We start from the raw sequence: 27573 nt of genomic DNA, 5'->3' as shown, positions 1-27573 counted from the left end.
TTGTCACAGTTTGTGCAGTGTTTGCCCCTTTAGTTTTGCCATCGTTCTGTCTCTTGAGTTTAAAGAAACACTGATTCTGGAACCCCAGGATACAACAGAGAGATCAACGTTGACCCTGCAGAAGGACCACGGTGCCCTGCTCTGTCTGAGATGGTGTGGGCCAGGTGTCGGCACACATTTCAGTCCCAGAGGGCCCCAGGTGAGACGAGAACACAGCCTTGTATTCACATTCTACACCTTAAATCATTATCTTCCCAAGCACGACTGCACCTTTCATTCTTTTCAGTTTGCTCCAGCTGAACACCCTACACATCTCTATCTGTTACCGTTAACATTCTGCTGGACTTTGCCCAGATTAATGATTTCTTTGGTAAAGAAGTTCAGCGTACAGATCAAAATACCAACATTTAAGCTTGCAGACACATTCAACAGAGCTTTCCTTAGTTTACATCTAATGGAGGAAGATTCATTTCTGTAATGCTGATACATCCAATATCCCTACCACAGTAGTAAGGCTCCTCCAGCTTGCGCTACACACGTGTATAAAATTGTTTCTAAAAAAAAATAAAAAATAAAATTGTTTCTAAAACAGTTGTTCTTAGATAAAACTTTAATGTCAGAAACCTCTTTAGAAAGACAGAGCTTTCCTACAGCAATTTCATATACGCAATTGAAGTCACTCAGTCATGCACGACTCTCTGCGACCCCATGGACTGTAGCCTACAGGGCCTCTGTCCATTGGATTGTCCTGGGAAGGGTACTGGAGTGGGTTGCCATTTCCTTCTCCAGGGGATCTTCCTGGCCAGGGATCGAATCCAGATCTCCTGCATTGCAGGCACACACTTTACCATCTGAGCCACCAGGGAAGCCCTAGGCCCACTTTATTTTATGTGGTACATGCATGCTAAGTCTCTTCATTTGCGTCCAACTCTTTGTGACCCCTGCTGGACTGTAGCCCACCAGGCTCCTCTGTGCATGGAATTCTCCAGGTAAGAACAGTGGAGTGAACTGCCATGCCCTCCTCCAGCGGACCTTAGGATATATATAAACGCAGGTGAAGTCACACACAGGTACTGCGTTGTGCATGAGAGACAGCATTAGAAAACTGCCACGGCTTGTCACAGGTGAGGAATGGACCTGTCAGGTCGAAGGAAGCCCTGATTTTGAGATGATCCATCAGAATCTGCCCACTTAGAATTCAATTCCTTTACTGAACACATAACTTTTAATTGAAAGGTTAATTTCTCCCACTAGAACCTAAACCAAGAAAGAGCTAAGTATAACTCAGAACCACCACAGAGAGATGGCCCTACCCCCCAGTGGCAAGTGCTCTGATGCCTCAGACTTTCCAGCTGCCGATGATGCCTGACACCAAGCGACTCCATCATGTCCTGGGCAGACCCTTCCCAGGGTCTGTCCCTCCCTTTCCACTCACCACAAAACTGCCTGAATTTTGACTGAGGATTTCCACCTGAAATAAGAAGGTAATGTGCAGACAGGTCAAGCGAAGTACTACTATGTTATTAAAATTCACCTTGCTGATACAGGAAATTCATAACTTGATTGAGTATATAGTCAGCCATGAATACACAGGGTTCCTCGAGGACTACTTGAGAGCTGAAGAAGGGAGTTAACGTTTACTGAACCAGATCCCTGATATACCATCTCATTTACTCCTCCTAGAAACCTCATGTGTGTGTGCTCAGTCACTTAGTTGTGTCTGACTCTTCGCCACCACATGGACTCTAGCCTGCCAGGCTCCTCTGTCCATGGGATTTCCTGGGGAAGAACACTGGAGTGGGTTGTCATTTCCTTCTCCAGAGGATCTTCCCAAGCCAGGGATCAAATTCACGTCTGCTACATAGCCAGGTGGGTATTTTACCACTGAGCCACCTGCGAGCCCCCCAGTAACCTCAGAGCAGTGCTTCTGGACAACCGGTTAAGTGAGACAGTTATAAACCAAGACTCTGGACCCAGACTCAAGTGATCTGAACCCTAGATCTGCATGACGGTAGGAAAACTCCTTCAGCTTTTTGTGCCTCGGTTTGCTTCCCTGTTGGGTCAGGTGGTAAAGATCAGATCAGATCAGATCAGATCAGTCGCTCAGTCGTGTCCGACTCTTTGCGACCCCGTGAATCGCAGCATGCCAGGCCTCCCTGTCCATCACCAACTCCCGGAGTTCACTGAGACTCACGTCCATCGAGTCAGTGATGCCATCCAGCCATCTCATCCTCTGTCGTCCCCTTCTCCTCTTGCCCGCAATCCCTCCCAGCATCAGAGTCTTTTCCAATGAGTCAACTCTTCACATGAGGTGGCCAAAGTACTAGAGTTGCAGCTTCAACATCATTCCTTCCAAAGAAATTCCAAGGCTGATCTCCTTCAGAATGGACTGGTTGGATCTCCTTGCAGTCCAAGGGACTCTCAAGAGTCTTCTCCAACACCACAGTTCAAAAGCATCAATTCTTCGGCGCTCAGCCTTCTTCACAGTCCAACTCTCACATCCATACATGACCACAGGAAAAACCATAGCCTTGACTAGATGAACCTTTGTTGGCAAAGTAATGTCTCTGCTTTTGAATATGCTATCTAGGTTGGTCATAACTTTCCTTCCAAGGAGTAAGCGTCTTTTAATTTCATGGCTGCAGTCACCATCTGCAGTGATTTTGGAGCCCAGAAAAATGAAGTCTGACACTGTTTCCCCATCTATTTCCCATGAAGTGATGGGACCGGATGCCATGATCTTCGTTTTCTGAATGTTGAGCTTTAAGCCAACTTTTTCACTCTCCACTTTCACTTTCATCAAGAGGCTTTTGAGTTCCTCTTCACTTTCTGCCATAGGGTGGTGTCATCTGCATATCTGAGGTTATTGATATTTCTCCCGGCAATCTTGATTCCAGCTTGTGTTTCTTCCAGTCCAGTATTTCTCATGATGTACTCTGCATATAAGTTAAATAAACAGGGTGACAATATACAGCCTTGACGTACTCCTTTTCCTATTTGGAACCAGTCTGTTGTTCCATATCCAGTTCTAACTGTTGCTTCCTGACCTGCATACAAATTTCTCAAGATGCAGGTCAGGTGGTCTGGTATTCCCATCTCTTTCAGAATTTCCACAGTTTATTGTGATCCACACAGTCAAAGGTTTTGGCATAGACAATAAAGCAGAAATAGATGTTTTTCTGGAACTCTCTTGCTTTTTCCATGATCCAGCGGATGTTTGCAATTTGATCTCTGGTTCCTCTGCCTTTTCTAAAACCAGCTTGAACATCAGGAAGTTCACGGTTCACATATTGGTGAAGCCTGGCTTGGAGAATTTTGAGCATTACTTTACTAGCATGTGAGATGAGTGCAATTGTGCGGTAGTTTGAGCATTCTTTGGCATTGCCTTTCTTTGGGATTGAAACGAAAACTGACCTTTTCCAGTCCTGTGGCCACTGCTGAGTTTTCCAAATTTGCTGGGATATTGAGTGCAGCACTTTCACAGCATCATCTTTCAGGATTTGAAATAGCTCAACTGGAATTCCATCACCTCCACTAGCTTTGTTCATAGTGATGTTTTCTAAGGCCCACTTGACTTCACATTCCAGGATGTCTGGCTCTAGGTCAGTGATCACACCATCGTGATTATCTGGGTCGTGAAGATCTTTTTTGTATAGTTCTTCTGTGTATTCTTGCCATCTCTTCCTAATATCTTCTGCTTCTGTTAGGTCCATACCATTTCTGTCCTTTATCGAGCCCATCTTTGCATGAAATGTTCCTTTGGTATCTCTAATTTTCTTGAAGAGATCTCTAGTCTTCCCCATTCTGTTGTTTTCCTCTATTTCTTTGCATTGATCGCTGAAGAAGGCTTTCTTATCTCTTCTTGCTATTCTTTGGAACTCTGCATTCAGATGTTTATATCTTTCCTTTTCTCCTTTGCTTTTCGCTTCTCTTCTTTTTCCGCCTGCAATGCAGGAGACCTGGATTCGATCCCTGGGTTGGGAATATCCCCTGGAGAAGAGCACAGCTACCCATTCCAGTATTCTGGCCTGGAGAATTCCATGGACTGTATAGTCCATGGTGTCACAGAGTCAGACACAACTGAGCGACTTTCACTTTCACTTTTCCCACCCGTAAAGGAAAACAACAGTTCCGACCCCACAGAACTACCATGAAAACTAAATGGATTCATGTATGCCAAGGGCTTAGAATAATGACAAGTATGCAGTCAGCACTACCCAGCTATTACGCACATTATGTGGGGCCCACTTTATACAGAAAATAAACTCAAGGGTTGAAGGCAATAGGCCCATGACTGTAACTAATAAATGGCAGAGGGGAAAGCGCAACGCGGGTAAGAATCACAGAGCTCCCCCTCCTCATCACACCCCCTTCCCAATGTCAGGTCCACCTCAGATCACTAGCGAAGTGCAAGACCTTCCCCAGGGAGTCTTCTTGAAAAACAACAGGCAGCAAAAACATGAGACTGAGTCCCACCTTCCCAGGTGGCAACAGCAGCCCCTCTGCATGAACCACATGTCATAATGTGGCTGAACCACAGTAACACTCGGGCTAAAACAGGCCTTATCCGTTTGGCTAAGGAACTAAATTATATACACTGTTTCCGCTGGAGAGTCAATGAGCACCAACTGACTGACTTTCAAAAAGACCTCTGGAAATCAGTCTGCTGGCTGGAGACTTCCTACATAACCACTCTCTTCCAATGCTTGCCATTCCAGTTTGGCAGCTTTTCAGAAGGAAGGACAAATTAATAATAATGTACACTAGCTCCCACTGAGCTTCAAACTAAACCATGATGCTTAAGGGAGTTCATTCAGAATCTGCACATCACTGTGAAATATCAGGATGTCAGATTTAGCTCCCCTGCACCACATACTTATTGTAAAGGGCCAGTTGTCAAAAGGTTCTTTTTAAACTCCAAAACTGTAAATCTGTAATACTAAACTCTGGTTGTCAGAAGAGAGAATGAGAAACAACAAAAATAAATATATCTTGGTTTCCAAGAGGTCAGAGAATAGAAAGATACAAGAGCAAATAAAAGTCTGCTATGAGAGCGCTAGTATTAATAATTAACTCAATTACCCACAAGACGGTAAGAGCATATTTAATAATACAAATTGTGTTTTAAAAATCATGTCTGCCATGTATGGAAAAGACCAGGAGAGATACAAAAACATGTAATCAAATACGAGTAAATGATTAATGGGTTACTGGTGACTTCTGGCTTCTTTACACATTGCTGTCCATCACATTTTTTCCTGTTATAATCAGTAAGACAGTAAAATTTCTTAGTAAGTATCCATGTAACTAAAAGAAAACATCACACATCTGTGAAAGACTTGGGAGTGGGAAGCTGGGTAGAAGGTAGCAAACGATCAATCACAAAGGGGAAAAAAAAAATCGCACAGCTAACCAACTACATCCACTTCCAGAAAACGTCAGCCATCATTGGTTTAATGGAATATTAAGTGTCCACCACTGCACAGGTCCAATCTTGGCTCACAAGTGACGTTAGAGATATTTACACTAGTTAGTTTAAAAGACACTTAAACTGGTTGCTCCCCCCTCACCACCAAAAAACTACAGCTCTTTAAGTCCCTATCTGATTTCTGAAAGGATTGAGATGGCAATGTTTCTTTAAGCCACCCGTTATGAACTGAACTGTATCCATTCCCACCCTCCCCACCAAAAAAAAAAAGATGTATGTAAAACTTAACTCACAGCAGCGTGGATTGTGACCTTATTTAAAAACTGGGTCTTTACAGAAGTAATCAAGCTAGAATGAGGTCACTAAGGTGAACTCCAATTCAGTATGACTGGTGTCCTTTTAAAAAGGGGAATTGAGACATAGACACGCACAGAGGAAAAATGATGTGAAGGGACACAGGGGAAGGTGGCCACTGACAAGCCACGGGACACCTGAGGCTCAGACTTCCAAGTGAGACTCTCAGATGCTGGCGGCGGGGCAGGGAGCCCAGCACCTTCCAAGGGCGCAGTACACTGTCCAGACCGTGGACTTGGACTCTGGCCTCCAGACTGTAAGACAATAAATTTCCCTTGTTCTAAGCCATTCAGTTTGCAGCTCCTGTTACAGAAGCCCTACGAAGCTAATACACCATCCGATAAGCATGCAGGACACCCTCAAGAGCACTGCCTTTCCAAAGAGCTCACACCCAGCAATTTCATCTGTGGCATAAATACTCAGCAAGGCTAGTCTAAAGGCATGCCAATATACAACTCATGAAAGGAATTCACACTATCATTTCATTTTAGTTTGCTTCCAATTTTCTTAAGAATGTCTTCTGTGAGAATGTTTGTAATATTTAACTGCAGTAATATATTCTTGGTTGAGACACAATGATTTTGAATGAATTTAATCACTCTGGCCTATGAAGTTGATATATTATAACTGAAATGTACCACTCTAAAAAAAACAAACAAACTTTCAACTGAATGGTATAGGCATTTAACATAAACCCGAATTTAAGAATCTATAGGTCATAAACACACAGACCCACAACCAGGCATGTGATAGTGAAAACGCTGAAAGTCAAAGACAAGGAGAAAAAATTCAAAGCAGCGTGAGAAAAGGACGAGTCACTTAGAAGGGACACCTTCTCAGCAGGAGCAAGGCTGAGGAGGTGGGGTAACGCATTCAAAGTGCTCCCTTTTAAAATCCTCATTTTAATAGTTCCAAACAATTTATGCAACCTCAGAGGCGTATCTACCACCCCAGGTCTAACACATGGGGGGACAGGTGGGAGGACAAGAGACAGAGGCACCACCCCGCCTCGAAAGTGACCACGGAGATGAGCCAGCTCATCACTAACACAACATACAGGGTGGTATAAGAACCACAGCGCAGTTCCTGGAGCGAAAAGGAGAGAAGATGACATCTGGGGTGAAAACTGCAACCACGGGAGAGAGGCGGGAGGACACGAGAGAGGCAGCCACGCCGCCTCGAACGGACAAAAATAAAAACAAACCACAAGCAGAGATGAGAAAAGGTAAGAGAGTCCACTTTTCGGTCGAAAAGGGCAACGTATGAGTGTCTTCAAAGAAGACGACAACGAGGCAGATTTGCAAGCGTGGTCATGGGGCGAGGGCTGGATTTTCATAGGGAAAACCCACCAGAGCGCTCACAGGTGCCTCTAGGTTTCTCCTGCTGGGCTGACCAGCTCCCCCGGGGGCACCTGCTTAACCAGGGAGGGGAATCGTCCTGTGGGCTGGCTGCGTCCCCTGGGAGGGAGACGTAAGCCTCCTTCAAGTTAAAATACGCAGCAAAAACAAATGAAACTCACTAGTAAACTAGAGAAACTAGTCTTGAAAAAAAAAAATGAACTGTCTTTTTAAAGAATGACATGCAAATTAACGAAAACAAAAATAATAAATTTGCCTAGCAGAGTCGTTAATCCAGTACCTGGGGTTTCGTTTTTGATCAACTGTATCTAGTTTTGAGCCTTTAACATTTCAAAACTGTTCCGACTTCTGTTCACCTTTAGTAACCCTGATTCCCTCAGGGGGACACGGAGAACACTTGATTTCCATTCCTCGCCTGCTCCTGGATGAACCAAAGCCACGTCATTCACGGCCGAAGTCTGAAACCGTCTAAACATGCTGTCTTGTTCAGTAGAAACCAGAACACCCTTCCTCTGCTATTTCAAGACACATCTTCCTCGTGCAAACTTCAAAGTACCAACTGCTACCCCAAGGTACCACCTTGATCATCCTGCAGAAGAGCACTTCCGTGAAGCAGATTAAACACCAGGGAATCGTCCCAACATCAGGGAAAGCAAACAAACCAAAAAACAAAACAAAACTGTGGAACAACATTCTAGGGAAGAAAGAAAAAAAAATTCTTCAAAATGACAGTGGCTGGCTTTCTGGACTGAGGTTCAGAGCAGAGGAAATGTTTATGTCTACAGGATCTCACATTATAAACATATTTTCCACTCCAGAGAATAGGGGGCTCTTATTTTCTACTTTCCTTGCCCCTAGGACTTACTCCACTGCTTCCTTTCTTTGTGCCCAGATGGGCTCTCTTTCTACAATCCTAATTTGAAAGAATTACTAAAGCTTTCTTTTCAGGCATTCCTGAAAAACTCAGGTAGATGAATACTATAGAGATTAACACAATTGATTCACTATAATTTTAGACCTTAAAAAAAAAATGGCACTAGAAGGAAACAACAAGAAGTTAGCTGACATCACAAGTAAACTGCTCCCTCACAGCACAAATAATTTGGCAATGAACTGCATGTCATAGGAGAACCAAGCCCACAGATACCTCATTAGAAAGAAAAGAAAAAAAAAGTCTATGAACCATAAATCCCTAAAAGACTTTTTTAATGAAAGAGAACCTAAAATTGTGCTTCATCAGTTACCTGAGCACCGCAAGACCAGGATCACTAAAACACTCATTTTCAAACTCTGCACTGACTTCTATTTCGTCAAAGGGAACCTGGGAGCCCGCTGCCATGCCACAGCCCAGGTGGCCAGACACGCCCCGACCTCTGCCCCTGAGGACGAATGCCCATCACCAACCACCACGGGGATCTCCATTTATGTTTCCAGTGCAAAGAAAGCAGTTCCACATGGATCATCTCCCTTCACAGGCTTTCTCTCATTTGATCTAATGGGGAGAATGATTCCATCTCACAGTAAGTGGTCCATCCAAATATACATAATTAGTAAGTGGAGTGGGACTCAAAGCTACACACACATACAGAGAAGCTTAGAAATTAGGGACAAAAAAATTTCCTAAATTCTTGTTTAAAAAGGAAAGAAAAACAATTGTATCTCAACCATGAAAGAGGCAACGTATTGTCTTGTAGATACCATCACGGACTAGGGAGTCAAGAAACAGGGATCTCACCTCCAGTCGCTTTGGGGACGACTTGAAGCTTGTTTTTGTACTCTGTGAAAGTGGGGCTGATATTTCCTGAGCTTTCCTCACTCTGAAAGGATCTTCAAGATGACAGATGTGAGAAGGAGTATGAGACTAACAAAAAAAGGGCTTGAATGATCTTAAAATATCTAGAAAAGCTATCTGCACATTAAGTTCTTAGAGGTGATGATAGTATTGTGTTATTGTTATATACATTGTCCTTTTGTTTTACAAAGGTTTTTAAGCGATATTTAGTTCTTTATGTAATCTGATAGTTCCTTCCCTATAATACAGATGAATTTAATCCATTTAGATTTATTATAATTAATAAAACAGCTTTCTTCCATTTTACTTTGGTTTTCTGTTCATCTTTTTCTTTTGTTTTTTTTTTTTTCAATCTTATATTTCCTATTTTCCTGCCCTCAGAATTTGAGTGATAAAGTTTCAGCTAGTTTGGAAACAAGGAAAATCATTTCTTGTGTAGGTATATATTTAGCCTTCATTTTTACCATGCATATACAACTTACAATTTTCTAATACTGTTTTTGGGGAGGTTTTTTGGATAGGGGACAAGACTTTTAACAAGTTTTTAACTACCATTAGTCCCTTCTACTTCATCATGTTATTGTCACCATATTTTTTAAAAGCAACGTTTTAACAATCAATGTAGTAAAATTTACCAATGTACCTTTATCAACTCCACTATACCTTTATCCCAACTCTCCTCTGAACTTACACCTTCTCAGGATAAATGCAGATCCCAGGAGGCTGCACCTCTGCTCACCTCTGGAATCCCCTCTCTTCCTGCTCACACAATGACTGACTTCCTTGCACTAAATTCAACCCTGAATATTCACTGGAAGGATTGATGCTGAAACTGAAGCTCCAATACTTGGGCCACCTGATGCAAAGAGCCGACTCACTGGAAAAGACTCCGATGCTGGGAAAGACTGAGGGCAAGAGAAGGGGGCAGCAGAGGATGAGATGGTTACATAGCATCAGTGATTCAGTGGACACAAATTTGAGCAAATTCCGGGAGACACCGGAGGACAGTGTCTGGCGTGCTGGAAGCCTGGCGTGCTGCAGTCCATGGGATCGCAAGAAGTCGGACACAACTGAGCGACTGAACAACAGCAACAGCATTAAGTTCCGATCTCTTCCGAGAGGTTTCCTCCCCAAGCCCTCGTCTCTTTCCCAGGGAGAAATGACCACTTCCTCTTTCCCATACTGATTATTCCTCACTCCTGATGTGCTGTATACGTCTGGCCTCCTTCCCGACCTTTTTCTCATCATGGTACACATAGTGAGTACTAAGTGTGGAGCCCACAGGAACATACAGGTAAGACTATTCTCACGCGTACTTGTCTGCTAAGTCGCTTCGGTCGAGTCCGACTCTTTGTGGCCCCCTGGACTGTAGCCCGCCAGGCTCCTCTGTCCATGGGATTCTCCAGGCAAGAATACTGGAGTGGGCTGCCATTTCCCTCTCTAGGGGATCTTCCCGACCCAGGGACTGAACCCACGTCTCTCATGTCTCCTGCACTGGCAGGCGGGTTCTTTTCTGGATGCAAATTGGTCAAGGGTCTCTGGTCAATCCAGACAGCTCCTGGTTGCCCAGCAGCCAAGAAGATTTCTCTCTGGGCACAACTATGACCTATTCGGGACACACTGAACGGGAAGGTCCTGTGAGACCAGAGCTCATCATGCTCATCTTCATATTCTCAATACCGCACGCACCCTGACAGCATGCAGGTCCCCGCGAATACTTCCTCAAAGCACTTATGAAGAAAAGGCACTCTTTACGGGGGGGAACAAAAAAGAACACATCGCTATTAGCTTAAAAAGAATAAATCCATCACGCCTTCCATGAAAAGCATTTACACACTTAGCATCAGGAAGAAGCCTGGCTTAGGTCACTGAAAGAAAAAGGACTAAAATAAAACCAAAGGCAACAATACTCTAACTCCTTTAAAATATACCATGATGAGACCACTATTCACAAGTAGAAAGTGCAGGGTTGGTCCCTGAACCTATGAAGCATTTCAATAAGAATATCTGTCAGCTGGCACTGGAAAAATATCCACTTGTTCTGAGCTGGAAAAAAATTTTTACTGGCCTGCAGCTTTCGATGTGTGGATTACTACAGATGGAGGTCCTAAGCAAGCTTCGACATCGTTCTATAGACGTCACACAACTCTGAGAAAAAGCTGATCTTTCTTTGGAAGCCGCAGCGGCAAAGGATAAGCCAGTGAACATACAGGATTATGAAGACCCACACCACTCACACAATCACATTCTATATTAAATATCATGTACTTCACAGCATCACGAAATTCTTCTTGATTGAGTACTTCTGGGAAAGTAGACGTCAGGGTTTTTCTTCCAAGATGAATTATGTATACAAAAACCATTTCTCTCGTCTCCTTCTAATATAAATTCTGTGCATAAGGTTTTAAATGATGATGACTTCTATATGGGTATTTTCAACAGTACTGGGTCTCTGGATTATTGATTCAGCATCTCATATAACTCACCGTTATACCTGGCATTTACCTTTTTCTTCCAACACAAACCATTTTACAGATATTTCAACAATCCTCTTCGAAAAGCAGGTTTGGTAACTGCACCACAGGCCAACAAGAGGTGTCACCCTGGTAGGGGACCAGGGCATGAAGGAATCAAATGCAACAATGTGGCCCCAGGGAAGAACAGGAAAATCCAAAAGGAAATAAGGCCTGAAGCTGACTTTAAAACACAAACTCCATTCTACCAATGATGACAAGTTGGTGTGCTTTTTTTCAGTATAAAAAATAAGACTTTTCTTCTCAAAGTACTATTCCCAACTTATCTAAACTTCTCAAACATGTTTGAGAATGTTGCAAATTTAGACCATTTTTATTCCCAGCCAAAAGCAGTAGTTCCTACAAACCACTCAAAACAGGAGAAAAAAGACAATCCACATTCTTAGTTTGAATATTATGATCTAACCCACTTAACTTCAAAATAAATGTGTGCTTTCTCAGAAGCATATACTATTAATAAACTCATGTTGCTTACGATAAAAATGAACTAAAATAACTGCATTTTATTTAAAAGATTTCCATTTTGGTTACTAGTATTTGCTAACCTGACATTAACTAGAAGTGCCAATGAGTCCTTACCTCATGGAGGGGAGCAAACCACTTTACAAAGATAATAATAATAACTACAAACACAACAGATGATTAGTCATGGGCCAGTACCATTCTAGAACCCTATAAAGTGGACGTTATTTCACCCCCATTTTACAGATAAGAAAATCGTGGTACAGAGAACTAATTTGTCCAAGATCACACTCACACCCGTGAAAATAAATGTGGAATCTCAAAAAGGGCTTATACCTGCTCAGTAACTCAGTCGTGTCCGACTGTTTGCAACCCGATGGATGCAAAGGCTCCTCTGTCCATGGGATTCTCCAGGCATGAACACTGGAGCGGGTTGCCATTTCCTTTTCCAGGGGATCTTCCTGACCCAGGGATTGAACCTAGGACTCTTGCTTTGCAGGTGGATTCTTTACCATCTGAGCCACCAGGAAAGCCCTCAAAAAGGGCAGCAATTCAAAAATCTTTAAAAAATGGTATCGGAAAAGAAAAAACTGTCGAAAATAAGTAAACAGCTATGTGGATTGAGCCCCTTAATGAATAAAATAGTGATACCGCTGCTGCTGCTGCTAAGTCGCTTCAGTCGTGTCCGACTCTGTGCGACCCCATAGACGGCAGCCCACCAGGCTTCCCCGTCCCTGGGATTCTCCAGGCAAAAACACTGGAGTGGGTTGCCATTTCCTTCTCCAATGCATGAAAGTGAAAAGAGAAAGTGAAGTCGCTCAGTCGTGTCCGACTCTTAGCGACCCCATGGACCACAGCCCACCAGGCTCCCCCGTCCATGGGATTTTCCATGCAACAGTACTGGAGTGGGTCGCCACTGCCTTCTCCACCTCCACTAAATGCTTTTGAAAGAACAAACATTTACTTTGGACCATAATTATCCATAAATTCCACAACATTTTTTAAAAACTAGCAAACTAGGTATAATCCATATTTAACTATATCTAATTCCATGCTCTTCATGTTATCTAAAACATGATCAGATGCAACCTACTGAACAGGAGAAACTACTGTAAATCATGTATCTGCTAAGGGACTAATATCCAAAATATATGAAAGAACTAATACAAATCAATAGCAAAAAGCCAATCCAATTACAAAGCAGGCAGAAGATCTCAACAGACACCTTTTGAAAAAAACATACACACATTTGCCAAAAGTTACATGAAAAGATACTCTACATCATTAATAACCAGGGAAATACAAATCAAAACCACAAGGAAGTATCACCTCACACCTGTTAGAATGTGTCAAAAAGACAAAAAATAACAAGTGTTAATGGGGAGGTGGAGAAAAGAGAATCTGCTCACTGTTGGCAGGAATGTAAGTTGATACAGCAACTATGGAAAACAATATGGAGGCTCCTCAAAAAATTAAAAATAGAACTACCATATGATCCAGCAATTCCTCTTCTGGACATTTATCATATCAAATGAGAACACTAATCCAAAAAGATAAATGGACCCCTATGTTCAGTGCAGCACTATTTACAATAGCCAAGATATGGAAAAAAACTATCTAAATGTTCATCAATGGATGAATGGATAAAGAACATGAGGTATGTGTATACAATGGAATGTTACTCAACCACTAAAAAAAAATCTTGCCATTGCCAACAACATGAATGGATATTACTGTTATTATGCTAGGTGAAATAAGTCAGACAGACAAATACCATATAAGCTCACTTATATGTGGCATCTTAAAAAAAAAAAAAAAGGCTCATAGATACAGAAAACAAGAGTGGTGGTTGCCAGAGCCGACAAGGGTGAAGTGTGGAGAGAACTGGGTGAAGGAGGTCAAAAAAGTAAAAGTAAAATTAATTAATTAAACATGATTAACATTCCCAAAATGATGAAATCAACAGTCAATTTATAAACTCTAAAAGGATTAGAGAATACTGAGTTTTAGATCTAGAAGGAAACAAACACAGAAGGAATATTTATTAGCGTCTAGTCCAACCCCTTTATTTTACAAATGAGAAAAATGAACTCGGAAAGTTTTAAGAGACTTTCCCATATGCGCAGATCTAAATGTCAAAATCTGGACTAGAGTTTTCCTTCTGGTCCAACTGCTCTTTTTAATTATACCATGCGGTAGGACACATTATAAAATACTATATTAAGCTTCTAGAACGGAGCTACTGAGAGAGAAATCAAAACAAAATCAGATCGTTTAAATCTAAAAAATGAAGATTGCTGGAAACGAATTAATGCTAAATAAGCGCTTACATAATCTTTCTGGAGACAGTAAAACTTTCAGGTAAGCTTCAGTTAATCTGACTTTAAAGGGAGGCTGGTGGCTCAGTGGTAAAGAATCTGCCTGCTAATACAGGAGACACAGGTTCGAGGGTTCGATCCCTGATGGTGGAAGATCTCACATACCTCAGGCAACTAAAGCCCATGCACCCCAACTTCTGAGTTGTGGCTCCACAACAAGAGAAGCCACCACAATGAGAAGTCTGTGCACCGCAACTAAAGAAAGCCCTTGAGCAGCAACAAAGACCCAGAGCAGCCAAAAATAGGTGAATTTTTTTTTTTTTAAAGACAAAACAAGCTCTGGGGGTGGGGGGGGAGGGTAAAGTAAATTATTTTCTGCTGCCTTCAGAGTTTCCAAACTCTTTTTAATAGAATATTTTCCAAATTTTCTATAATGAGAATAATTTTTTATGTCCAGTATGTATTCTGGCCAAATTCAGAAGATCAGCTGGCTTAAATAAAACTTATTCTCAACGATTTATCCACTAAGGTCCTCAAACACCTCTTCAAACATTTCCTATCCAACCAATTATATGACAGAAGACTCCTTATTTTTGAAGTTTTCATCCCTCCTAAGTTAACGTTAAAAACGGCAAAATTAGAAAACCAACAGCAACTCACTTTAAATATTCCTGTCACAGAAACACTAATTTTACTACTAAAGTATAGATAAAAATTAATTAAATATTTCGCTAATAAAAGAACTACATCCACCCTTCCCTGGTGGCTCAGATGGTAAAGAATCTGTCTGCAATGCAGGAGACCTGGGTGCGATCCCTGGGTCAGGAAGATCCCCTGGAGAAGGGAATGGCAACCCACTCCAGTATTCTTGCCCGGAGAATCTCCATGAGCTACAGTCCACGGGGTTGCAAAGTCAGACATGAATGAGCAACTGAGCACAGCACATCCACCCTATTTCCTAAGAAGGAACACAGAATGTTATTATTTAATAGAATATTCAGACTACAAGAAGAGCCTACCCCACAGCCTCATTCCCATGAACAAGGCACCATGGGTGAGTGACCCCAGTGAGACTCAATAAGACAAGTAGCCAGTCTCAACTGTGACTTTCCTGCAGTAAGTACAGTCAGTTTCAAGATTCCCACGCCTTTTTCGAAGCGAACTTGTCAGACACCAAGCTGCAGATTATGCTCTTGGCTCAGCAGTCCCATGTTCCAGGGGACCTAGCTGACTCCAGAGACTGGGGACGGGCAAGAAGCCAGGCCACCCCACCACCTACCACCTTCCTTTGCCACAACTTCTCCTTTACTTAAGCCCCGGCCCATGCCCCTTCCCCGGCCAGGACTCCTACAACCCAAACAAGCCTAGATGCCTCTCACATCCCCGGAGCACCCCCTACTGTGCTTCCTGACGGCCCTGACCCGTGTGGTCACCAGGTCCCAGCCGCTACAAGCTGCTCTACAACTTCACTTTGATTTCCAAACGCAGGCCGCCTCTCTACATGCATTTGTCACTTTCCCATTATTTCACCACGATGAAGTACAAATTAAATATTGGGTAAATCCTCCATGCCAGGCCCTCAAGTCAGGAGCTACTTTGGCGGCAAAACAAGCACCATGTGATACTGAAATTATTTCCTGGACATCATAAATAAGAGGGGTTTCTAGAGGCACCCTGCAGATGGATTCCCTGCAGCCTAAACGCAATCCCTCACTCGATTAGGCTGTAACATTGACTTAAGAGCAACAAACTTGACTAACATTCACATGCCAGCAGAACAGTGATCTAGGAGAAGGCACTTTGGAAGAGATTCGCTTTTAACAGGTACTTAATCCAATCCAAGTCCAAGGGACTGCTGATTTGCCCAAGTGCCTTATGTTGACAGGTGAAATAAAATTCTGTCAACTTTATTATTTATAGTATAAAATGTCAACTCATTATAAATGTTTTCACAGCTGCTGATTCTCTGAGAGATCCAGCCCCCTCCTCCTACCAACCAACACACAACCTCAATCTCAGCCACGTTTAGCGAAACCCCCTCCCCCCAGACATTGGCATGGGACGGAAGGGACCCGGACAAACTCTTGACCGTCCGCAGAAGGTAGTGCTCTACCAAACTGCACAAATAAACAACAGTCCCTCTGCTTAAGGCCTTTACAATCTATCATAATAAGGCGATAAGAGAAAACTTTACAACATAGCTAGTGTGGGAAGTACCACTGAGATTAAAAAAATGCTGTGAAAAGACATGAGTGGGGATGAAGGCTGGGGATGGACAGCTGTAAGATTATTCAAGTAAGGCTACCTGCTTGAGAGAGAGCTGTGAATGCACCAGAAATCTACAAAGGCACACAGGTAAATACTTTGCTTTGCTTCGTTGTCTACTTGGTGATATCTCAGAAGATAGGCTGAAGTGCTCCTTAAGCAAAAGATCGCAGGCTACTTTGAGATGTTCGGCTCTATCTCGGACAGCGTCAGAGTTTTTATTCAAATATGAAAACTGACACACCCAACTTTAACACTGCTTCAGGAGCAATCTCATTTGGCTGAGCACTGATGTTTCTGTATCTGCCAACAATACACACATTACACTACATGCAATTAATGCACCAGAGCAGAAGCCCTAGAAAGAACTCTAGAGTATAAGGTTCTTGAGATCAAGATCCCACTCAGTGTTTGACATGGCAAATTGCTCTGCCTCATTTTCTTAATGTGACTAGTGCATCTATAAATTCGTTAATGTGAATGACGCTTGTTTCCCTTAACTAGAAGGTAAACAACCATGAAAGCAAAAGTCCCACTTGACTACTGTTGTATCCCCAGCGCTCAGCACACCCTCCTGTACGAAGTAGGTGCTAAATGTATACCTGAAATACTGGAGTGGATGAGCAGGCAGTAAGACAGACACATCTCTCCAGAAACTCTAGACTTTGACAGGGAACCATGACCCGGCAATCTGTGCAGGCTCAGCAATCTGGTGAGATTATCGAGATTATCATTTTCAAAGACTTAATTATCACATTCCTTCTGAAACAGAGTAAGATGATAACTGACACATCTAAGCGTAATTAATGTACCTGACCCTTGGAAATCATCCTTTAAAACGGTCCCTTTAACATCAATGCTTTCCTAAAACGTGAACTGTTCAAGAAAAACATCCACTTGAGGAAATGGACTCTTCATGATTCATTCTTCAGCGTGATGTCTTTAATACTGTAGATTTTAATCCCACCTGATTTCAGCCATTTTTAAAAATACTGTTTCTCAGGGTGCAGTTCAGAAATCTGCGGCTAAAAGCCATCTTTCCGATCGGATTCGCCGCTCCTTCAAGAAAGGTACAGGAAATGTACCACCCATACGAGGAAGACAGCTGGTGGGGGGCGGGGGGAATTTCCCACAGGCACAAAAAGGGCTGGGAAGGCGTAAAACAGAAGGAAAGACTGCAGGAGTCTTTAATAAACGTGATCGCTAGGCCCACGTGGTAAAAGAATAACTTTTTTTTTTTTTCCTGAGACGGCTCATAACTAAGATCGCCAGAGAGATCGCCAGATGTTAAAGCCATAAGGAACTAAGGAAACGAATTCGCCCCCATCGTGTGGAGTGACAACGGGTACCCCGGCCACGCACAGAACACCAAGATTTAAACGCACGTTCGCTCTGCTTAACTCGGGACTTGTCCACGAGGCAGGAGCTCTTTTCCCCTGAAGCTCTTTTCCCCTTCTACTTAAAAGCCCCCGACACGACACAAGACAGCGATGCTGCTGCCGTCTGTTCCCGCACAGAAATACTTCAAGTCACACACCGATGCGTCTAGTGCGTTCAAGTAAACAAACGACAGGAACGCTTAAGCTGTTCTCAGGATCGGCGGGCATTCCCAGACAAGACTCCCCGGCTGCAAACCGGGGAGCTCAGTCACCTCCGAGGAGGAGACACGGTGGGGAGGAGGGGGGGGGTCAGTTTCGACAGCACTTTAGAGTTTCCCCCTTCGCGCACACACACACACACACACACACACACCCGTCCCCCGGGCCCGGCGAGGGGACGCGGCCTCGCCAGGGCGCGGGGAGCAGACCTGCGCCGACTTCCGTGCGCGCGGGCCGGCAGCGGGACCTACCTACCCCGCCTCGGCCCCGCGCGCTCCGGACGCAAAGGCTGGGGCACCACGCGCGTGCTCCCGCCTCCGGCCCCCCAGAGCCGCGGCGATCGGGAGCACCGCCGGCCCGCGCCCCTCCCTGCCCCCGCGCGCCCCGGGGCCGCTCCGCCCGCGCTCGGGCCGCGCCGTCCAACCGCCCCCGGCCGGCCCCGCGCTAGGCCCCGCGGGCGGCAAGGGCGGGGACGCTGGCCGCCCGCCTGCCGCACCTACCATGGTACAGATGGAGGCGAGTTTGGAGACCGTCATTAGGATTTCCATCCGCCCAGCGCCATCTTCCACCGAATCGCGGCGGCGGCGGCGGGCGGGGAGGGAGGCAGCCGGGCCGCCCGCTCGCACCGCGGGCCGACCCCGAGCCGCCGCGGACCCACGCACCAAGCCTGCTCAGCCGCCGCTGCCGCTTTCGCCGCCGGCGCTCCGGCACTCCCCGCCGCGGGCCCCAGCCCCCGCCTGCCGGCCGCCCGCCCCCGGCTCCTCCCCGGCGCAGGGCGCAGCCGCTGCCTCCGGGCCCGCGCCTGCCCGCCGCGCACCCCGCCCAGCGCGCTGGGGAGCGGGCTCCGCCGAGGCCCTAATGCCCAGCCTGCCCGGCTGCTGCGCGGCCCGGCGGCGCGCCCGCCCCGCCCACCGCCACCGCCTCCGCCCCGCCCCTCCGCCACCCCGCCCCTCCCACCTCCGCGCGCCCTGACCAGTCCCGCGCCGGTCCCGCCCGCCGCCGCCGCCCCGCCCACCGCCGCGCACCCCCGCCCTCTCCCGTGCCGGCCCCGCCCACAGCAGCGAGCCCCGCCCGCCGCCTCGAGCCCCGCCCACTCCCGCGCCGGGCCCGCCCTCTCCCCGCGGACATCTCCCTCCATCTCCCTCCACCTCCCTCCTCCTCCCTGAACGCGCCACTCTGGGAACTCCCGCGCCGGCTCCACCCCGCGCTCGGCCGGGGCGGGGCTCGAGCGGCACCGCCTCCCGCCCGCGGCCCTCGCGGTCCTAGAGCCTCCGCTTCGGGTGAGGGACGAAGAGGGTCGCGGGGGCGACCAGCGCCCATCCTGAAAGGAGCTGACCTCCAGCCTCTAGCACGGCCGAAGGAACAGCTAGCCTCCACTGCCCAGAAAACTGAGGGGCGGTCTCGATAATCCTGGGTGCGATGGGAGGAAACCTGCTTCTGGACGGTTAAAATAGCCCAGGTCATCCAACATCCCAAACAGCTAAAATACAAGGTGGTTTGTCTCTTTTTACACACTTTGGGTGAATAACCTGGGTCAAAACACCATGATTTAGCGAAAGACAAATTAATTCAATAAACGTGAAAGGGGCAAAGAAGAAACTATATATATTTAGCTCTTTGAATCAAGAAAGGTAAATTACGAGGAAGGGGGCGAAGCTGCTTTCCTGCCTGCTTCTTGGCCATAAATTTAGAATTTGGTTATAAATATAGTTTCTAAATATATTTGTTCTGAAAGTCGAGTTGCAAAATAGGAAAGATCTCAACCTAGCAGTGATGATGATGTTCCCAGGGACAAGTAGTCCCGCAAGTGAGAAAAAGGTCCTGTGAGAAATGGTGAAGCTGGTGTTAGCCAGGAGGACAGTTACCATTTTCCACTTTTGTAAAATGCATCATTGCACCCTGTCCTTCCTGTCAGGCATCTCAGCTTCACTTCTTCCTATTTGAGAAAGAAGTTCAAGTTAATAGAATATAAACTATTGTATTAGCCTGCATGTGTGCTCAGTCACTCAGTCGTGTCTGACTGTTACCGACCCCAAGGACTGTGGCTGGCCAGGCTCCTCTGTCCATGGGATTCTCTAGGCAAGAACACTGGGGTGGGTTGCCATTCCCTTCTCCAGGGGAATCTTCCCCATACAGGGATCAAACCTGCATCTCCTGTGGCTCCTGCATTGGCAGGCGGATTCTCCACCACTGAGCCACCTGGGAAGCCCTTATTGTATTAGAAAGCTGTGATTTTTCACAATTAAAGAACTGTGGTCATGGAATGCTTTTTTGGGTTCCCCTATTTCAGTGGGGCAGAAATTCAGACATATATCTAAAATCAGATATTCCTTATCTCCTCAGTTCAAAACACTCAAAAAAACAAAACATTCAAACAAAATTTAGGTGAAAAATAGATTTCTGGTACATGCATGCTGTTTCCATAGTGATTTCCATTATAAGCTTGCTTGGGGGGAAAATAAATTGCAAACAGAATGTAACTAAGTCCCATAGTAGCTGGCCTGATGCTCCAGGCACCTGCCTCCTGGGAAGCCAGGCCCACCCTCTTTGCCCTGATACCTGAGCCAGTACTAGAAAACTCCAAAACACACGTTCAGGGTGTTGGGTGCTCATCTCCCTGTTTCTCTGCCCAGACCGGAAAGTATCACCCACCTGAATTCCTTCTTGGTATGGTCCATCTTGCTTAGGCCCCCAGTGTGTGCCTGGGCCTCCTACCAGTGTCACCATGCCCCTTGATGCTGTCTCCCTATTTGGGTTGACATCTATCTTCATCTTGCCCCATCAAGCAGGTCCGCACCAGAACTTGAGCCCCACCTCTATCTATGCTGCCCACCGAGATCTTTCCTTGTCCATGGAACAGAAGCCACCAGATTTACGTGTAAGTGTAACCCATGGACAGAGGAGCCTGGCAGGCTACAGTCTATAGGATCATAAAGAGTCGGACACAACTGATGAGCTTACAATCAATCATGCACGTAAGAACAAGGACTTTTCTACATGGATTTCTGGTAGAATTACCAGCGTTGTGTTGGTTGGTGTTCAGTTTGCTCAGTCATGTCCAACTCTTTGTGACCCCATGGTCTGTAGCACACCAGGCTTCCTTGTCCTTCACCATCTCCCGGAGTTTGTTCAAACTCATATCCATTAAGTCGGTGATGCCATCCAACCATCTCATCCTCTGTTGTCCCCTTTTCCTCCTGCCTTCGATCTTTCCCAGCATCAGGGTATTCTCTAATGAGTCGGCTGTTTGCATCAGGTGGCCAAAGTATTGGAGCTTCAACTTCAGCATCAGCCCTTCCAATATTCAGGATTGATTTCCTTTAGGATTCATGGGTTTGATCTCCTTGCTGTCCAAAGGACTCTCAAGAGTCTTCTCCAACACCACAATTCAAAAGCATCAGTTCTTCAGCACTCAGTCTTCTTTATGGTCCTATTCTCACATCCATACATGACTACTGGAAAAATCAGAGCTTTGACTGTACAGACCTTTGTAATTTAGAGTCATCAAAATTCAGGTGAGGGACTTCCCTGGCGGTCCAGCAGTTAAGACTCTTGTGCTTCCATTTCGGGGGATGCAGGTTTGATCCCTGGTCGGGGAACTAAGATCTCTCATGCCTCACAGTGAGGTCAAAAACTTAAATAAATTGGGTGATATCACAGATCCAAAAGGCAAATATCTCAATGCCTTGGGTCTCCAGCCTAAAGTTGAATAGAAAGATACAAATGTAAAGAAGAGAGTCTTCCATACACTAGGTGCTACGCTGGTGTGCGTTTTTTGGTTTTTGTTTTCTACCATCTATAATGCTGTTGAAGATAAGATTAAGCTGAAATGTCACACTTTCGCCCCCAGAGTTTGAAAGGGATTATTTGGGTTTAGAACACAGTCTTCACCTGCAGCCATATCAGCTTCACAAAGAGCTTCATTGTATGCAGGGAAAAGATGCGTTTGTGTGCAACTGACTTCTTTCAGGCCTCCCTGAGTGTATCAGCTCCAGTTTACGCCCGGATAACTTCAGGGGCCAACCAAGTAAACAACCTAGGGCCAAGCTGATTCCATTTGGTCAGCACGATATTTATTTAAATGGCTTCATCTGAATAATTTTGCACAATCTTTTATATATTTCCTTGTATAGTTCCTTGCAAGCCACTTTGTATTTTCTGTTCTCTTCCTGCCTCCAGTTCACCAAGTGTCACTTTGTATACTTCTGCCTCTCTCTCCCCTGCAGGCATTAGGGTTTGCAACCAGCTGACATCAGTGAGTGAGATGTTGCCTGTGATGGGGAGGGAAGGACACGGTGAGGAGGTGGGGAGAAGTGTGAGGAGGTGGGGAGAAGTGTGGAAGACACCCACAATGACAGGATGTGTTTATCAAGGGCTTCTCTGTGCACCAGGCATGGAGTCGGTGCCACCACTACCTCATTCCAGATGAGGAAACAGAGGCCCAGAAAGAACTTTCCAAGCTTGCACAACTAGTAAGCAATAGAACCAGGATTTTAACCCGGCTCCCGAGGTCACACTTCTATATACTCTGCTAACCCAGTAAATGTCAAAGTGCCTCATTTTGATTCTAACAGAATGAGGTTGAAAGGTACTCACTCCTTTGGGACCCAAATCCAGGTTTTAGCTACAAAATATACTCACAGAGATAGTGCTTTGCCTTACTTTCATCAATTGGAAGATAAGAGTAATGTTTATGCCTACCCCAGAGGGGTGTGACGGGTGTGATGTTCAGATAGCATCACGGACTCAGTGGACTTGAATTGCAGCAAACTCCAGGATATAGTGGAGGACAGAGGAGCACAACTTAGTGACTCAACAACATATTAAAAAAAAGAGAGAGAGAGGAGTATGACGAGGATAAAACCTGGAGACACGGTTATAAACATGTCTGGCATTCAGCATAGACTGGCAAGCTTTTTGGGGTTTTAATAATCAGGATGGGTGAGTACAGCTCGCAGGCTGCCAGCTCACTCCCTCTGATGGGACAAGGCTCTGCTGTGTGCCAGTCATCTGATCTGTATTTTAGATGCATTTGCTAACAGAAGCTCCCAAGGCCCTTGGACCTGGATCATTTTGTGCTCATTTTACCATGTTTATCTCAGCGCTGCCCACACAGTACAGGGCCAGGGGCCAGACCCAACTGCTGAAAACCCAGGGTCTCTCCCCTTCTCTCTCTGGATCCTTGACAGTTGAGTGAATTAACCTTCTTGGTGGCACTAATTAACATCATCTACCTGTCCAGTTGCATGTGAGAGCTGTATCATAAAGAAGGTTGAGCACCAAAGAACTGATGCTTTTGAACTGTGAAACTGATGGTTTCAAATTTGAGAGTCCCTTGGACAGCAAGATCAAACTAGTCAATCCTAAAGGATATCAACCCTGAATATTCATTGAAATGAATGAATGATGGTTGGATGGCATCACCAACTTAACGGACGTGAGTTTGAGCAAGCTGCTGAAGATGGTGAAGGACAGCTTGGTGTGCTGCAGTCCATGGGGTCACAAACAGTCAGACATGACTGAGGAACTGAACAACAAAATTCATTGGCAGGACTGATGCTGAAGCTGAAGCTCCAATACTTTGACCATCTGATGCAGAGTCAACTCATTGGAAAAGATTCTGATTCTGGGAAAGATTGAAGGCAGGAGAAGAAGTGGACGACAGAGGATGAGATGTTGGATGGCATCACTGTCTCAATGGACATGAGTTTGAGCAAGCTCCTGGAGACAGTGAAGGATGAGAAGCCTGGAGTGCTGCAGTCCATGGAGTTGCAAAGAGTTGGATATGACTGAGTGACTGAACAACAACAAACTGTCCAGCATGCTAAGTTGCTTCAGTCGTGCCAACTCTCTACAACCCTATGGATTGTAGCCTGCCAGCTCCTCTGTCCATGGGATTTCCCAGGCAAGAAAACTTGAGTGGGTTGCCATGCTCTCCTTCAGGGGATCTTCCTGACCCAGGTATCGAACCCACGTCTCTAACGTCTGCTGCACTGGCAGGCAGGTTCTTTACCACTAGTGCCACCTGGGAAGCCCCCCCATAATTTAATCAAAACAATGATGTTCTTTTGTTGGTCAATCAACAAATCAGTGACTGTCTTTTCAAGGCTGATTTCTAATTCAGACGAATGAAGTTGAACCATATGCTCTATGGATATACAACTCTATTTTGCTGGGCAGCATGGCATTGTAGCTAATATATCTAAAACTTTGTCATTGTTTAAATCTAGGTCTTCAAATAGAGGGCCAAAGGCACAGCCCCTTTATACTCTATTTAAAACTGAAAAAAATTAGTTCATTCCTTAAAACCAATATCAACTGGTCATCTACTGACCAATTTAAGAGAAATCTGTGGCCTCAGGAGTACATGGTCCTTTGGGGACGAACAGGTGAGTTTTACGGAAAACGAGCTGAGAGAGTGAAGCATGTCTGCCTGCAGGAGGGACGAGCTGAGACCAGCTTCACAACCTGGGAGAACAGGATGAACAGGGGTGAGGGAAGGGACCACAGAGGACACCCATCTGAGCCTGAGGCTCGTCTAAGGCTGGGGCACTGAGTGGTCCATGGTATCTGTGGAGATGAGGGTGGAGTGTTAAGGGGATGCAATCCAACCTACAATGACCAGCAAGGGCTATGGTCTCTGGAACCTCTATGGCTATCTCCATCCTTACTAAATGGGAGAAGCAGCCTACTCCACTGTTTCCTGGGACTTCCCTGGTGGTCCAGTGGCTAAGACTCCATGCTCCTGATGCAGGGGGCCCTGGGTTTGATCCCTGGTGAGGGAACTAGATCCCACATACTGCAACTACAACCTGGAGCAGCCAAGTAAATAAATACATGGACACATGTATATGTATGGCTGAGTCCCTTTGCTGTTCACCTGAAACCATCACAACATCATTAACTGGCTATAGTGGTACCCCAATACAAAATGAACTGTTTAATAAAAATAAATAAATATTAAAAAAGAGAGAAACCTGTTTCTCGTCCTTCCTATTCTCTATTTGGATTCTTCATCCTGCCGTTTTTGAGCCTAAACACGGTAGAGAATCTCAAGGAGACACCAAACTAACTGATCTGTAACTGGGGAGAAAAACCGTGACTTCTGGTGAGCACAGCGGTAACCCAGAATGGTTTGTTCAGTGCTTGGCTCCTTACTAAGCAGGGCCTGACTGTGGGAGGCTGGGGAGAAAACTGGGGAGCATCCTAGCTGATTAGAAAAAGTGCAAAAGCTGCTGAGTGTGACTTGAGAAGTGGATATGTTTTCAAATGGTTTCAATCAGCCACTCTATCTCCTGTGAAAAGGGGGGAACACAGAGAGAGAGCCAACCTTGGATACAAATGTGAGCCATTCCAGTCATACGATTACTCAACTTTGTGCTTCTGAATTGCAGTTTTTTAGTGACACGTATCTGTTGAATACTTCCGACACTTCAGGAACAAAAAGCTTGCTCCTTCGAGAAGCTTGCCATCTAGTTGAGAGAGAAGACGTGTACACAAACCACTTTAAGTCAGCTAAGTACCAACTGTGTGATTTGTAGCATTATCATTGTGCAGAGAAGAAGGTGCTTGTTTCTTCTTTAGGTCATCCAGAATTCTACCACTTACTGGAGAGTAGGGTCATCTGATCCAAAGGGAAAAATTGGAAAATCTCAGAGTAACATAATTATATCTTTTAAGTAACACTCACCTCCATCTTCTTCCTCAAACACCAACGAGCTCCAAGCCATTTCTGAGCCTCTGTACTGGCCATTCCTTCTCCCAGGAACACTCTCCTCCTTTACATGGTCACCTTCTCCAGGAGGCCCACTCTGATGCCACTGTGTGTAAATCTGTGATAACTGGAACCCTGTCTGTTTTAGAGCTATCCCCAAGGCCTGAGAAAGAACAGTTAAGTGTTCAGTGAATAAACGTCAGTGAATGAACAGAAACTGATAAACACCTACTCTTTAAGCATGTCCCCTCCAGAGCAGGTAGAACTGATTTATGCTGAATAATCCATGCAGTGAATGTGAAGTCTCTGAAAGCACTCAGAGACACTCCAGTGCTTCTCTGAGTCTCTTCCGTCTGGAGTTTCGCATTTTCATTTCAGCATTTGCTCAGCTCTTGTAAGAAAGTGCATCAGGAAAAAAAAAAGAGAGAAAATGCACTTTGTGGACTCTGAGAGTCTGAAGCACCTACATCTAACTTCCCCAATCATGACTCTGACTTTCTTGATTGTGCCTTTAGGATTTTTCTGTGGAGGCAGCATCTTACTTCATCCTGACCTCTCCTTATGACTTACTTCTCAAAAATGTCAGGGCAGTTTTTCTCTATGATTCACCAGAATTTAACCATGTACTTGGAGTTTGTATTGTAAACGTTTGCCTCTGACCTGTGATTTTATTGCCATTTTTGCATCTTACCACCCACCGGGCCTCCTGTGCACTTGACTTTGAGGAGCCTGCCAAGGGCACCTAGTATGGGGCAGTGTAGCCCCCGGGGGTTTCCTGAGACGCGCAAGCTCTGTCATCACTTGAGACAGACAGGCGTGACACCCACTTCTTCTTTTTAGAAGAATCTTCTATTAAAATAGCCGAGCATAGTGATGTTAGACAAAGGCAAAAATTCCAAAGTATATTTAGCATACAGAAACTCTTGTTGAACATACAGGAAACTGTTCATGGTGATTTCCCAGGACTGAGGAAGTGGGAATGGGTGCAAACTCTTTATGCTTTTTGAGTTTGGGAATATGCAAAAGTATGTCAATTTCAAACGTTGAGTAAATTGAATTTTTTTAAACCAAAAGATGTAGTTATGTGACAATATTTTAAAATTATTGGGCACAATCTAAATTTTTTTTTTTATTTTAAGTAACTTGTCAGTGGGAGCCTAGTTCAGTCTGGTCCATCTCTGCCTAAATAGAACACACATTTGACGTCTGACACTACCTCCTGTAAGACTCTGGACTCTTCTGTCTACACTAGCTCAGACTCTGTGAGTTAAGAAAGATAGCAGTCTCTTTACAGAAGGGCAAGCTTTTGTCTGCCTGCCTCAAGAGGGCTAGCCATGGGTATTTCTCCTGCTCTGGTGGCTCAGAGGTTAAAGCGTCTACCTGCAATGCGGGAGATGCGGGTTCGATCCCTGAGCTGGGAAGATCCCCTGGAGAAGGAAATGGCAACCCACTCCAGTATTCTTGCCTGGAGAATCCCATGGAGGGAAGAGCCTAGTAGGCTACAATCCACAGGGTCGCAAAGAGTCGGACACAACTGAGCTACTTCACTTTCACTTTCACTTTCTGTCAAAAGGAAGAGGTCATGGAGGAAATGAGAGATGGGAAGAAAGGAGGTGAACACAGAAAACCCTGTCTGTTCTCCTGTTCCTGGTGCTCCATCCTCAAGGCCCAAGTGGAAAAGAGATGATATTTCTTTTCATCTCTTTTGAGATCACCCTCATGTGATCATATAACCAATGAACCAACGACC

The 27573-nt window shown here is 45.2% G+C and overlaps 1 protein-coding gene and 1 long non-coding RNA gene across 3 annotated transcripts in view; one reads left to right on the top strand and one right to left on the bottom strand.

The window, feature by feature from the left end:
• Positions 1-18835, bottom strand: part of USP12 (ubiquitin specific peptidase 12) — a 59924-nt gene extending 41089 nt beyond the window's left edge. The window contains exon 1 of one of the 2 annotated variants that reach the window (XM_070800254.1): positions 18610-18835. In XM_070800254.1, coding sequence (XP_070656355.1) covers positions 18610-18657 — 48 coding nt within the window. In that variant the 5' untranslated portion in view covers positions 18658-18835. Of the gene's footprint in view, positions 1-17113; positions 18193-18609 lie in introns of those variants that run through there. The other variant, XM_070800253.1, reaches the window with a different exon arrangement.
• Positions 6154-9238, top strand: LOC139186209 (uncharacterized). Its single transcript, XR_011569755.1, has 2 exons — positions 6154-7007; positions 7503-9238. It is a non-coding gene; the product is annotated as an uncharacterized lncRNA (long non-coding RNA).
• Positions 18836-27573: the final 8738 nt, after the last annotated feature.

The sequence above is a fragment of the Bos indicus genome, chromosome 12 (genome assembly GCF_029378745.1).
Source record: "Bos indicus isolate NIAB-ARS_2022 breed Sahiwal x Tharparkar chromosome 12, NIAB-ARS_B.indTharparkar_mat_pri_1.0, whole genome shotgun sequence".
Classification (NCBI taxonomy): domain Eukaryota; kingdom Metazoa; phylum Chordata; class Mammalia; order Artiodactyla; family Bovidae; genus Bos; species Bos indicus.
Note: the sequence above shows the minus strand (reverse complement) of the source record. Positions and strands in the feature narration are given on the sequence as shown.